General features: G+C 44.0%; 1 protein-coding gene across 3 annotated transcripts in view; it reads right to left on the reverse strand.

The window, feature by feature from the left end:
• The window catches only part of TBKBP1 (TBK1 binding protein 1), a 100,576-nt gene extending 87,919 nt beyond the window's left edge, over positions 1-12,657 (reverse strand). For all 3 annotated transcript variants that reach the window (XM_088474583.1, XM_088474582.1, XM_088474581.1), the window contains exon 1: positions 11,874-12,657. In XM_088474583.1, the coding sequence (XP_088330709.1) occupies positions 11,874-12,116 (243 nt within the window). In that variant the 5' untranslated portion in view covers positions 12,117-12,657. The remainder of the gene's footprint in view (positions 1-11,873) is intronic.
• Positions 12,658-14,333: the final 1,676 nt, after the last annotated feature.

A 14,333-nucleotide genomic window follows, 5' to 3' on the forward strand; every position in this document is an offset into this window, starting at 1 on the left:
TGGGTGTATTGAGCATGCCACATACAGTATGTATGCAAAAAGCGGTCTTTATATTTTCTATAGGTTTCTCATGTTGTTTGTTCCATTGTTTGTTTCTGTTTTTTTATGCCTGCCTGAACCCTGGGTCTCGATTCGCTGTAGGTTACCCTTTCCATGCTCACAGGGACGAGGAGAGGCCCTATGCTGACACTGAGCCTTTTTTGTTATTGATTTCATCTGTGGAAGTTGGTTAGTGGAACAGACCATACTCCCCCTCAATTATCTGTTAGTGGAGATGCTCCACCTCTTTCCCTTTAATATAGTGTCCTGGAATGTCGAGGGACTTAATAATCCTATTAAGTGCAGAAAAGTGGTTTTGCATATTAAGGCGCGTAACCACTAGACTATAACTGGACGATTCAAATGATAACAATATTGTTATCGTTCATCGTCCACAATATCGTCCAGTGGGTATGCCGTCAACGACCAGCGATGCGCGCTCCCAGTGGTCGTAGATAATATCTTTCATCGCCCGTACTTGCATGGCAACCTGACGTTATCGTCAGGTTCTACAAGTACAGGGAGGAGGGAGGGTGCCTTCACTGAACGATATAGTTAATGATATCGTTCTGTGTGGATGCTAAATGTCGATAACTACTTTGAGCCCGGCACTGCAGGGCAAACACTAGACGATATCGCTCATGGAGCATATCGTAGTGGATACCCGCTTTAGTCACATGTCCCCCCATATTACATTTCTTCAAGAAACACATTGGTTTGACGACCCCAGAAATTCTTTAAGAGCCCCTTGGACCGGGGATTGAATTTCTGCCTCCATTTTGCAATAAAACCAGGGGAGTTGCTATACTATTCCATAAAAACCTGCAATACTCTGTCCGAGGGGGTGGGGTTCAAATTACCTAATATTAAGCAATATAATTTAGCTTGTCTCCTTCATTTTGCCATGGATTGGATTAGAGGTACCAATCTTTACACAGATGTAGTATTGGAATCCCAATTATGTTGTGCTCTTCTCTCTAGTTATATACTACACGCACGATCTTCAAGTTTAAAATATCACCCCAATTTGACAATTTGCTTTTAATCTCTACTATTCAGGCTTGGAAAATGTCCAGGAGGTCTCTCAACCTTCAATATTTTTATCCTTTATCCCTGCCCTTGGTTGGCAACTTGGACTTCCAGAATGGTAAGGCCTCAGTACCTTTTACAACCTGGCGCTCTCCTGGAAATCTAAATCTTCGTAAGTTATTGAACACTTCCAATCTTCCACTCACTTTTACTGAAGCCATGGAAAAATATGGGTTCAGGCCTCAACATTGATTCTCTTATTTTCAGGCTACCCATTATTTAAAATCTATTCTTTCCAAATTCGATGATCAAGATTTTACAAATCCTCTTGACTCCCTTATTTGTACTAATGTATATTCTATTTCTACGATATATGCTCGTACGGCGATTGATCCGGAAACTGAGCTTCCGGAACTGGGTAAGTGGGCCTCCCAAATTCCCTCTCTTCCACTTGATACAATCCTAGAAACGTTCCAAACTAATTTGAAACTTATTCCGGCTAGCCCATATCAAGAAATGACTTACAAGATATTACACAAGGCATATCATGCATTGTTTTTGGGACTGTTGTTACACCCAACAGTTTTGAATTGCATCATTATTGCACTACAGTCCTGGGTATACCCTTCCGGTGCAATGCGTCTTGGGTGCTATTTGGCTGACCAACCTGAAATTCCCAAGATTGACAGGAAACTAATTGTGCTCTTGTTGGCAGAGGGTTGAAAGGCCATATTATAGTAGTGGATCCATGACTCAGCACCCACCATTTCTAGGGCAACTTCTAGATCCTGATCACTATGGATTGGTTGGAGACGTCTTTAGACAAATGCTGGGATAAATACATTCAGACATAATCTTCCCCACCCAAATTGGCAATACAGCGTTGTTTTCAATTCACTTCCTGGTACTCCTTCCAGCTATTAGATAATCGAAACCCTATTTCTTTTAAGTTTCTTTAATTATTTTTCTTTTCTAAACTCCTATATAATCTCCCCTTCTACACTCTTTTCCTAATGAATGGATCCCTCCACGGAAGGATCGACAGCTCATGGTTTAGGTAGGCACTGGTTGTTATTGTTATATTTATGGGGTTTTTTCTCTCTTTACTGTATATTATATGGTAAGGTATTGTTCTGTCTTTTCTTTCCGCTTGTTTTATTCCTAGTATTTTGACATACTGGTATATATATATATATATATATATATATATATATATAATATATATATATATATATATAGTGATACTTGGGGTAATTAGCTTGGTAGACTAGTGTCAGTGGTGCAGTGATTAGGTGCAGAATCAGACTCCACACATGGCATTCCAGTACAGCAAACGTACTTAGGGCCTGATTCAGACCCACTCGCGAGCGGCTGTACGCTCGCAAGTGGGTCGATGGTCTGCACTGAGCATGCGCACGACGGAGGGAGCTCCGTCGTGCGCATGCGCCAGACACGACGAGCGAAGGACTTTCCTTCGCTCGTTGTGTCCGATCAAAGGGGGCGTGCTGTCAATGTTGATTGACAGCACGCCCCCTTTGGTGGGCGTGCCGGGGGCGTGCCTCCCTGACGGGGGCGTTCCACGGGAACGCCTCCCGTCAGAAGCCGGCCCACTGACATCACTAGTGATGTCAGTGGGAGTGATTTTGGCTCTGATAGAGCCAAAATCACTCCGGAGCTTGCGGTTGAAAACCTCAACCGCAGGCTCCGGCTCGCAATTTTGATGGTCGCGATGGTCACGACCATCGCGGCCATCAAAATGCACGCTCGTATAGCCTGTGGGTGGTGACCCACAGCTATACGAGCGTCCAGGAGGACGCTCCATGAAAAAGGAGCCCGGCCCTCATGCAGAGCGTGCGCTCTGCTCAGAGCGTACGGCTCTGAATGAGGGCCTTAGTGCTTTACTTCCAGCATAATCAGGAACAAACAGAAAATAATAAACGCACTAGCTCACTTCTTGAACCCTCTCTGCAGAAGCAGCTACTCTGCATGAAAGTCTCTCACAGTCTCTGAGATTTGTGGTCCTTCCTGCCACATGCAGGACTGGACACTGGCCTCCTGGCCTGGTATAGCTTCCTTAGCTTGTTGGCTGCTGCCTCTCACAGTCTGGCCTGCTTCCTTGCAGGTACCACAGCTCAGTCCCAGAGTTGGATAGCCTTCCCTGTATCTCACAGGTCTAGGCTCAAGCCTCCTGGCCCTCACTGGCTTGCTAGCACAGTGAGCTCTGTCTGACTGGTCTGCCTCAGTCCTCCCTGGACTGAGTTCACTCGGCAGCCCTTACACCTCTTCCCAGAATCCTTTTCTTCTCTGTGTGGGCGGATCTCTCTTGCCCCACACAGAATCTGCTGCTCACCAGCACCATCTCTGGTGATACTGCTACAATATATAAATATATATATATATATATATACATACACACACACACACACAGGTGATTGTGTGATGTTAAATAATTTTTTTCTGTTAGAGCTTAAGGACCAATATGTTATTGCACATCGATGATAGAGTTACATAATTTTGTCCATGCTTTTATTTGCTTCAATTATATATATATATATATATGAAATTTAAGAATAAAAAATGTTGTTGCTTTTTCACGCAGTTTGAGTGCTAACGACCTCTCTATATTATACGGTTTAACTTTTGTGTGATCCACAGATCTTATTGTATTAGGTTGTACTATTTTTCTTTTCTTTCTTTATATGTATGTACTGTGAAAATCTTCAACAAAATATTTATTGGAAAAAAATATAGCACTGGCTATAGCCCATTATACATTTTCTATATTGCAGTAGAAGTGTTACAGTGGACACAGGACCTCATTTAGATTTAGCAGTAAACCATGCTAGAAGGTGAAACTTTACAATGTGTGAACAGATTTGCAGTTGGGACTGGGTGCAAACTAGCTGAACTGTAAACTACAGTGTTAAAGCTGCCCAATATTTGTGCGCTACCTATAAAAGCAACCGGGATACGTTCAGTATCCCAGACACAAGGAATGCAGGCGCTGGAATCCCGACACCTGTCAGAATCCCTGTGCCCACATCCCAACCGCCGGCATCACAAAGGTAAATAATGGGGTTCGGGGGGAGGGTTAGGCACTAGGCGGAGGGTTTGGCTTAGGCACTTGGGGGGGGAGGGTTTGGTTTAGAGTGCAGGGAGGTTAGGTTCAGGCACTACGGGTGGAGGTTAGGTTCAGGCACCGGGGAGAGAAGGTTAGGCTAGGTAGAGGGTTAGGATACCTACCGATAGGTGTCGGTATCCTAACCCTGTCAGGATGCCAACGTCTGGATTTTGACCGACGGGATCATGAGCACCGGCATCCCATACCCATCCCAAGCAGCCAGTATATTGTATTGCAACATGGTTTGTCCAGGTGAGAATTTGCACATTTAGCTGTAATTTCTTCTTATGCTAAATGAGGTTCAATGTGTTCCAGCAATTTTTGCCTGAGCACTATTTTTCAGTCATTTCCGCCCATATACAAAGTCTACCCAAACTTTTAGAAATTGCAGGTTTCTGCGATGAAAAGCCTAAAACCACCATAAATGACATCAGATGTTTATGTCTAATGTGACCTTGCTACCAGTAAAAGACAGCTGAAAAACAAATACACAATTTTAGGAAAAACAAATGAAAATAAAATCCTAGAACACCGTGCTTGCATAAGCCTTCTCACTTCTAAAGTAATATTTGGTGGAAGCTTCTTTGCATTTATTATAGCAGTGAGTCTTTTTGAATAAGTCTATCAATGTATTGTCTTGCAATTCCATTATACTCGAGGTCCATCATAAAGGTGATCGCCTGTGCACAGTCATCTTTAGGTCATTCCACAGGTTGTCAATGGGATGGAGGTCTGGGCTCTCATTGAACCATTCCAAGACTTTGTTCTTCCTTTTCTGAAGCCAATTCTTAGGTGACTTGGATATCTGCTTTATTATGTTGGAAGGTGAAATTCATCTTTTGTGCCAAAATATCTTGATATGTGGAACTATTCATTATGCCCTCTATCCTGACTAGAGTCCCTATCCCAGCTGAGGAGAAGCAGTTATACCCATTGTGAACCTTGGTGGCGGCCGCATCAGGGTTTATATTATTCTTAATATGTGCTGTACTATCTTTGCGCCAAAGGTATCTTTTAGAATTAGTGACAGAAATTTTAACTTGGGCATCAACAGACCATAAGACATTTTCCCAAATGGTTTGGGGTGATTGAATATATTTTCTTTGCAAAATGTAGACAGGTGCAGAACAGGAGATTGTTGTTCCATGCATGGAGTGACCAGTTCTTGACACAAATTCCTGCTGTTGCACATTTTCACTGCTTATTGATGAAGGTCTTCACAATGTTTCCTGTTATATGTAATTTCTTTGAAATTCTATTATACCTTCCTCCTGATTGGTACTTTTCATCAATGAGATGCTGTAGATGGTTTGAAAGCTCCTTGAGGTCTATGAGCCCGATTCCGAGATTTACGCGAATGCAATTGCAACTGCAATCTCTCACGGATCACAGTTGCTAAAATATGCCTTCAAAGCTTACCCGAGCATAGGGACGCCCGCTGCTGCCTTCTCATATCCGTACGACGAAGTGCAAGAGCACAAATATCTGTACCATCGTTGCACAGAGGGCAGCCATGTTTCACTGCGGCAGGTCTGACCAGCTGCAGACTCGGCAGCTCTCCTGACATGCAGTGAGCACTCGTGCTGGTAAAAAGATCGCAATGCCTTAATTTATGCACGCCCATGAAACTGCATTCAAACGGTCAGACACATCTGCGTTTCTCTACCTGCTGCATGTGCGCAGTATGGAATTCGCACATGCGCAGTATGGCATTCGCACATGCTCATTAGCAAACAATTGCTCGATCTGCGTAAAAATCACCATTGCGTCCATCTCTGAATCAGGCCCTATGGCCTTGACATTAAGACTGAAAGAAAATGCTACAGGTTAATCACAGTCACTTTCATTGCTAGTTGGTGGATGCTTATTACCTTTGAACATGATTTGGAATGTGAGTGGTTAACTCTGAACACAGCTGCAGCCCATTATGATGAGGTAATGTACACTTGTTCCACCAGGGCATTGTAGCCTTTGTATTTCACCTCTTTATCCTACAATTTGTATTTCACTTGAATTTTGTTGGTTGCAAGGTCACAATAAAGGTAGAAACGGGTCTGAAATGATTTTTCTGGATTTCAGGCTTTTCATCAGAAAACCCTGCAATTTCAAAAAGGGCGTTTAGGCTCTTATATCCACTTTACTTCAGAAGTTATAACCACTCTCCTGCGCACTGCACTAAAATAAAACCTCTATAAATACAAAACAATTTTTGTTTGTGATTGTTGAACATCCTTTCCCACAGCCAATGACATAAACAAAACAAATGGAGAACAGGAACAGAAGGAATGTTAGGTATGTGAAATAATAAAAAAAATTAAATGGAAAAACACAAAGGGAGAATTATCAAACCTTGAAGAGAGATAAAGTACCAAAAAAATCTGCTTCTGTCATTTTACCGGATGAGTCAGGAACTGATTGGTTGGTACTTTGGGGCCAGTTAACCATTACATTTTATTGCTGGGGGATAGTCGCAAATAATAAGTATCCCCCTAATGCAGTGGTTCCCAAACTGTGTGCCGTGGCAGGGGTGCCTCAGGGTGGTGGTCCAGTACCAAATAAAATGATTTTAGTCAGTGTGATAGGCAAAACCAGTGCTAATGGCTGCAAATCAAAAAATATGTGGACAAAAAGAAGCACAGCCCTGTCAACCACCACATAACTGAACCTAGGAGTGACATATAAGCACAATTTACTTCATTTCATTTTTGCTAAATTTCTCAATGAGAAACTTTTGGCCCAGGGGTGCAATGAAAAAAATGTTGATACTCTAGGGCACCGTGATTTGAAAGAGTTTGGGAACCACCGCACTAATGTATTCTGGAGGGATCGCAGATGATATCTCCGAAATCTGCTGCTGTCCCTCCATTTCCGCTGGCACTGCAACCCTCACAGGTTTCTATGGGGGATGCGATGATGTCAGATTTAGCAAGTTCCGGAATGCGATCCCCACAATTTATGTCATCTGAAGGTGGCGTAAGCCGCTGTAGCTTATGGGCTGCACATGGCAAATCTATCCTGGAGAGGGTTCCATAGGAACTCTTCCCCCAGGAATGACCTTGGTGTATCCATAGTCTGTAGACCACGCATACGCACAGGATACGCTGAAGTGGTCAATTAATTCCTAGCACATCATAGGGACGGGCTTCTATCGAAGACCCTGTTTCTGCGGGTGCAAATTAATACATCTGGGCGGTATGATCGCATCCTGCAATGCAATCATGGGCGCTAATATGGCACGCAGATGCGATCATTGATAATGGGCCCCTTTATCTCTATCCAAGGTTTCATAGATCTCCCCCACAGTTACTTAACTACTCCCTCTACCGAGATTTCTACTGTTTCAACCCCCAATCACTATAGATTTTTGTGTAATTATATACAATCAAGCTTAGTGCCAACTGCCTCTTATTTAGAGGGACAAGTTTTAAATGGTTCCCTGAATATTTTTATTAATTGTACAGGAGCATTCAGTCCACTTAATTCAACTTCCACTATATATTCTTATTATTTTGGCTTTTTAAGTTAGTGTATAACACAGTGGAATGTTAAAAACACAAATAATACATTATAGGGAAATCCAATATGCCTATTGTAATGTGAATTATAGTATATTAATATTATCATTATTATCCTTTATTTATATGTTTCCACAAGGGTTCAGCCACACCTTACAACGGACATAAACAAATGAGCGAACAAGAAAACAGAGACTTACAGTACAAAACAATAAAGGACAAGGTTTATAAACATTGCTACATTAGTGCTCATAACACTCAAATAAGCAACAGGGCGTTAGCAACCAAGTGTTAGGTGCCCTTCTGGGGAGTTAGGACTAGACAATAGTATGAGTAAGGAAGGAGAAGCATGAGGGAAGAAGGAAGCCCTGCTCATGAGAGCTTTCATTCTAATGGGGATGGGCAGACAGACATGAGTGACACAGATGGGATAGACAGTGAGGAAGGAGCTTGGAGCAGCAGGTTAGGATGAGAGCTAGAAGGCTTTGATGAAGTAGTGGGTCTTGAGAGCCCGTTAAGATTTGTAGAGGTGGAAAGTCTGATAGGAAGTCTGAGAGTACCAGAGGTAGGGAGCAGTATGGGTAAAATCTTGGAGGCGGGTGTGGGAGAAAGTATTCAGTTTCCAGGAGAGGCGGCATGCATTTGTTGAGCAAAGTGGGCGGGCAAGAGTGTGAAGGGAGCTGAGGTCTAAGATGTAAATGGGAGAGGATTGGGTGATGGCTTTGTAAGTGAGTGTAAGAACCTTGCATTAAGTTCTGAAGGAGGAAGGAGAGTCAGTGTAGTGCTTGTAGGAGAGGGGAGGCAGATGTAGAGCGTTTGGAGAGGAAGATGAGCCAAGCAGCGCCATTGAGGCCAGATTGGAGTGGAGAGAGATGGAAGTCAGGGAGGCCAGATAGGATGACGTTACAGTAGTCCAATCTGGAGATGACCAGTCAGTGGATGAGGGTCTTAGTAGCATTCAGAGTGAAAAAGTGTCTGATCCTGGAAATATTTTTGAGATGAAAACGACAGGACTGCAAGAGGTACTGAATGTAAGGTTTGAAGGAGAAGGAGTCAAGGATAACTCCAAGACAACGCACTTGGGGGCTAGAGGAGATAGTTGTGCCATTAATAGAGAATTAAATTGTGTGAAATGAGGTTACGTGGGAAGGTGGGAAGATGATCAGCTTAGTTTTAGGGGGAGATTTATCAAAGCTTAGAGGGAGATAAAGTGGTGAGAGATAAAGTATCAACCATTCAACTCCACCACTGTCTATCACTGACCTGTATCTATCTGTGTCTATTGCATTGTGTGTCAGCAGTCAATGACCTGTACCTTTTCCTACTCCATGACAAGACCTATATCTACAAGTGTTATGTTACATGACCGTTCATCATATCACTGACCCATATTTACTTGACCCTTCATCCTATTTCTGTTCTGTATTTAACAGTGCTTTATTAGATGGCCCTTCATTCTATCACTAACTTGTATTTAACATTACTCTATTACATAACCCTTCATCATATTACTGACCTGTATCTACCAGTGCTCTTCATCTGATCACTGACTTGTATCCACTGTTGTATTACATGACATTTCATCCTATTCCTGTCCTGTATTTACAACTACACTATTACTCCTGCTCCATAACAAGACCTTTCATCCTATCACTGACCTGTATTCACCACTGCTCTATTACATGACTCTCTATTCTATCACCAGTGTTCTATAATATAACACTTAATTCTATAATTTCTCTATATCTACCAGTGCTCTTTTACATTACCCTTCATCCTATCACTGGCCTCTATCTAACATTGCTGTTCTATTACCTTTTATTTAAACAATGATCTTTACATATTACTGCACCATAACACAACCCTTCATTCTATCACTAACCTGTATCGGCCACTTCCTTATCATATAACCCACTATTCTATCATTGTCTTTTATCTACCAGTGCTCTATTACATGACCCTTCAAATCTTTATTGTAAATCACCCTTATTATTACAGAAATGTGGGCACACACCTTACAGATATATCTGCAGATGATGGTGGTTCATACACACTGAAAGACCATCATCTATCCGGCAGCCGAGGGTCCCGCTGCCCGGGGGGCAAGTCCGCCCCCCTCACCGCGGCTGCATGCGTACGGGCGATCCGCTGATCGCCCATATACACTTGCCGATGAACAAGCACAGCCAATGTGATATGTCTGTCAACTATGTTATTCACAGACATATCGTCTGTACACACTAGCCGACGGGCAGCAGATATATTGGCCGATGAATTGATCGGCCAATATATCAGCCAGCGTGTACCCAGCATAAGCCTTCATCCTATCACTAAATTGCATCTACCACTGCTCTATTAAAATACCCTTCATCTTATCTGTAGCCTGTATCTTTCAGTGCTCTATTACATGACCCTTCACCCTAACACTGACTTGTATCTACAAGTGCGGCTCCAAACTGTCACTTTACAGGCTGTGGGGCAGATGTATTAAACTCTGGAAAGTGATAAATTGGAGTGATAAACGACCAGCCACTCAGCTCCTTTCTGCCATGTTGCAGCCTGTGTTTAAAAAATGACAGGAGCTGATTGGTTAGTCGTTTTTCACTCTCCACTTTATCACTTTCCAGAGCTTCATACATCTGCCCCTGTGTTTGAAAAATGACAGTTAGGAGCTGATTGGCTGGTAACTTATCTCTCACAATTTTAACTCTCTCCAAGCTTTATTAAATCGCCCTCCCTGTATGTAGAAGTAGAACATAGCAGAATAAGGTCGGGATGTACTAAGCATCGCTTCCGCGATGCAGTACATCCCTCCAGTCTTCGGGTACATACCGCGGCATGTACCAAGAATATCGCAAAGGACAGCTCTCCCTATAAGAGCTTTCCTCTGCGATGGCTGCGGACAGAGGGACTTCTGGGTTTAACATCCAGAAGTCCCTCTATCATCCTTCTGCGCTGCGCGGGGGGTTTGGGGGATGGGAGGTATCCGATCGGATTTCTCCCAACAGGGAGCATCCCGATAAGAAGCCCATAGGTTTCTATTGACGTTACCCATCGGGACGAAGTGAGCTTAGTACATTTGGGGAATGCGGTAAAACCCCCGAAAATGCAGTTTTATTGCATTTTCGCCTTTAATACACCCTGCCCTAATACTCAGTCACATAAAATTGCAGCCTAAGACATAACAGGTATAAGCCGACAAAAGGTAGTGATGTCCCTATTTGTGAAAGCTTGCTATCATCCTATCACTGATCTGTATTTACCAGTGTCTATTACATGACTCTTCACCCTGTCACTGACTTGTATCTATAAGTGCTCTATTACATGAAGTCTCATCTTATAACTGAATAACTGCTCTATTACATGTCCTCTCATCTTATAACTGCCATGTATCTATCTCTGATATATTGCATTTCTCTCACTATTTACCTACATGACCCCTTATTCCTATCCACCTCTACTATATGTGCAACAAATAACTGTATCCCTTATATATTGACTACATCATCTGTAGTGTTTCTATAACTGCTCTTCTACTTAACCATCTTATAATTTTAACATCTTTATCGTTGCTGTATTACATGATCCCTTGTCTTGAATACGATTTCGATCACTGATGACCTGTAGATTCCTGACCTTTTTTAGACACATTATATAACTGCCTTGAATCTGGCTTTGACCTATTTCATGGCATCTCACCCTAAAAACTGTACAACTATAACTGATGCATTTCATGACCCTTCACTCTATAGTTCTCCTGTATCAGTCACTGATCTGTAAACAACATTATAGCTACATTAGCTCTATCAGCGAACTCTTATATGACCTATCAAGTTAGTTATTTTGTATCTATATATCTAATTATATAATAACTAATTTTATGTTTGTTCTGTGTATTATCATGTTTCTTTTATACAGCTATTAAAATCATCATCTTAAAACGATCTTTTATCACTGTTTTAACACATGGCTCTTCATCCTATAACTGTCTGGTGCCTATCACTGATATAGTGCATGGCCCTGCAATCATAACTATTCTATTTCTAAACTGAACTTATTACATGACTTATCATCGGTTTGTACCTATTATTTTGATCACAGCTATTCTGTCTCCATTTCATCTCTATATGTCTATATGTCTTTTTAGCGGTTTCTGGATATGTGCTCACCTTGATCTCATAGACTTTGAGTTTCCTGCGCAATGTTGCGTTCTCTCTCTCCAGGGCACTCAGGCGCTCCTTGATGTCACCATACGCAGTTATCAAGGCAAAATGTGAAGCTGAGCACATGTCTCCCGACTGGTCAGTGTTGGGACTGTCCACCCAGTCCTCCTCCTCCTCTTCCTCCTCCTCCTCTTGTGCCAATGTCTCCTGTGCAATGATGCTGATGTCATCACCAAACACTGAGTCCATTGCCAGGTGCAGTGGGAGGAGCCAAGTGGCGTGGATCCCTCTGCACTCGGCGCCCTGTGAGGATGGCAGTGTTCCTCCGGACGTATCCCACAAACAAGGGATGTCCACGGTAGCAGGAAGTTAAGGACAGTGATGGAAAGGGGTCTTGGGAACAGCAGTTGTCAGTGCTCACAACAACTTATGTGCATGCACTTGACAACGCAACATATCCTAGAAAGCTTTAGTTATCTGCCAAACAGCCGAGGGTCAATTCTTCGGTGGTGCCTTATTGCCAATGTAGAAGCCGGGGGCCTGGTGTAGACTTGATAAGATACGTGGAAGGATGTAGAGGGAAATATGTTATGCACATTGCATGCAATACACACTATCCACTTTCACCAAATACCCAGGAAGCTGTGCTGTCTCGCCGTACTGGTCCATCTCCCTTGTTATGTTGAGGTCTGGCTGGTATTGTCCTGCTGTATCACCATGCTCCCTCCTCCTCTTCCCAGTGCCCACCTCTTTTCCTCTTCATTCAGTCTGCATACCCCGTGACACAATGACATCAGTTCCTCTGAATCACTGGCTCAGGGATCCATCCTGAAAGACAGTGAGTGTGCAAGCCAGGCAGCCAGCTCTGGGATACAAGGAGCTCGCCGGGATGATGTGTCCCAGCTTCCTAAATGCATGTGATGCTGAGTGTTAAAAATGCACAGCACCAACTGAATCAAGGCACATATATGCTACTTGTCTCTCATCTATGGCATAAGATTTATATAATCACCAGTTTACACCCTACATTTCTGCATGCACAACTGTAGATCATACAAAACTGTGGGGGCAGTGATGTCAAAGGAGTGATATTGCCCATCATGCACTTCTATGGGATGTTTCAGAGGTGGACGCAGTTGCAGTAGCGGCTGCGATTTTATTCTAATGCCGCAGCCTATTGAGATAGTTGCACTATTGGCACGCCATCGGTCAGATGATCGGACAGTGCACCTACCTATGGCACGCGCAGAATGTCCGAGTGTCCATGGCTGCCAGTGTCAGTGCAACTTTAGACGCAGTCTCTGCATATTGTTGACTTTCTGGCTGCCTCCTCTGGGTGAGGGGGCAGCCAGGTCAGGACAGCAGGGGCGGGCTAGTAGCATAGGTGGGTGGTGTGTGGGCGTGGAGGCACAATTCCATCATCGTGTTGTATAGCAGGGGCGAGGCTATGTTGACCTGATTCAGCATGAATCGTGTCATATCCCCACCGGACCACCCATTTTTGCTCGGTAAGCAGGGGAATGTGGACTGGAGGCAGCCGGCTCCAGAAGACGTGCCCACTCTTTCGGGTGGCCGAGAGCGCAACCGGAATTCCGGGAGAGTAGTACCTAGAGTTTCATTGCTCTGCAGCATAATTCTTCTGCATTATATACTTTGTGGTGGAAGCTTACCCCAGACCCTGATGGACTTGTGAATCATCTCTAGGCTCTCCTCGGACGGATTGGGGTCTCTTTGGATAGACGGGGTGCGCCTCTGGTCTCCCTTAAGTGTGCTGCCTACTGTTGGGTCCTTGTCTCACCACGCCAGGACACCAGAACTCCATCTCATGCATTACGGAGTGATAGCAGCAGCCGGGATTAGACCTGGGCCTCCTAACAGCTGCCTTCACTGTCCAAGACTTTACAACTGCCTGTCCGCCTGCTCCCTATTAGCTATATACTTACCAGATGGCCTGGTCGCTGGACTGGTGGGTCTTGCTTCTAGTCTCCCGGCTGCACTGGTGGGTCCTGCTTCTAGTCTCCCGGCTGCACTGGTGGGTCCTGCTTCTAGTCTCCCGAGAGTAGCGCAACAACCTGTCTGGTGGGCCCAAATACAGCGTGGGCCCAAATACATACAGCTGAGCTCTGATCGCGGCAGGGGTGACTGGGCCACATAATATTTGTGTTTACTCTATTTAAAACTTTGAACGCTGGTCTCTGAAGCGATCAGAGACTAAAGAAGCCTCCGATCGCTTCAGAGGCCAGCGTTACTAGTGATGCAGTTTGCGGGTGCGCAGGAGACGTAATGACGTCACCCACGATGAAAGGAGCCTGCCCTGCTGGATCTAGTTAGATCCAGCCAGAGGTAGCGTCTACGCGGGAGCGGTGCCCAGCTGCTAGCGTGAAGAGAGGTAAGTAAGAAAGAGGTAAGTACTGCACAGGGGAGTGGGGCCTGTTCTATACTGGGAGGGGGCACAGCATAAGGGGC

This window comes from Taudactylus pleione, unplaced genomic scaffold, assembly GCF_031769625.1.
Source record: "Taudactylus pleione unplaced genomic scaffold, aTauple2 ptg000155l, whole genome shotgun sequence".
Taxonomy (NCBI): Eukaryota; Metazoa; Chordata; class Amphibia; order Anura; family Myobatrachidae; genus Taudactylus; species Taudactylus pleione.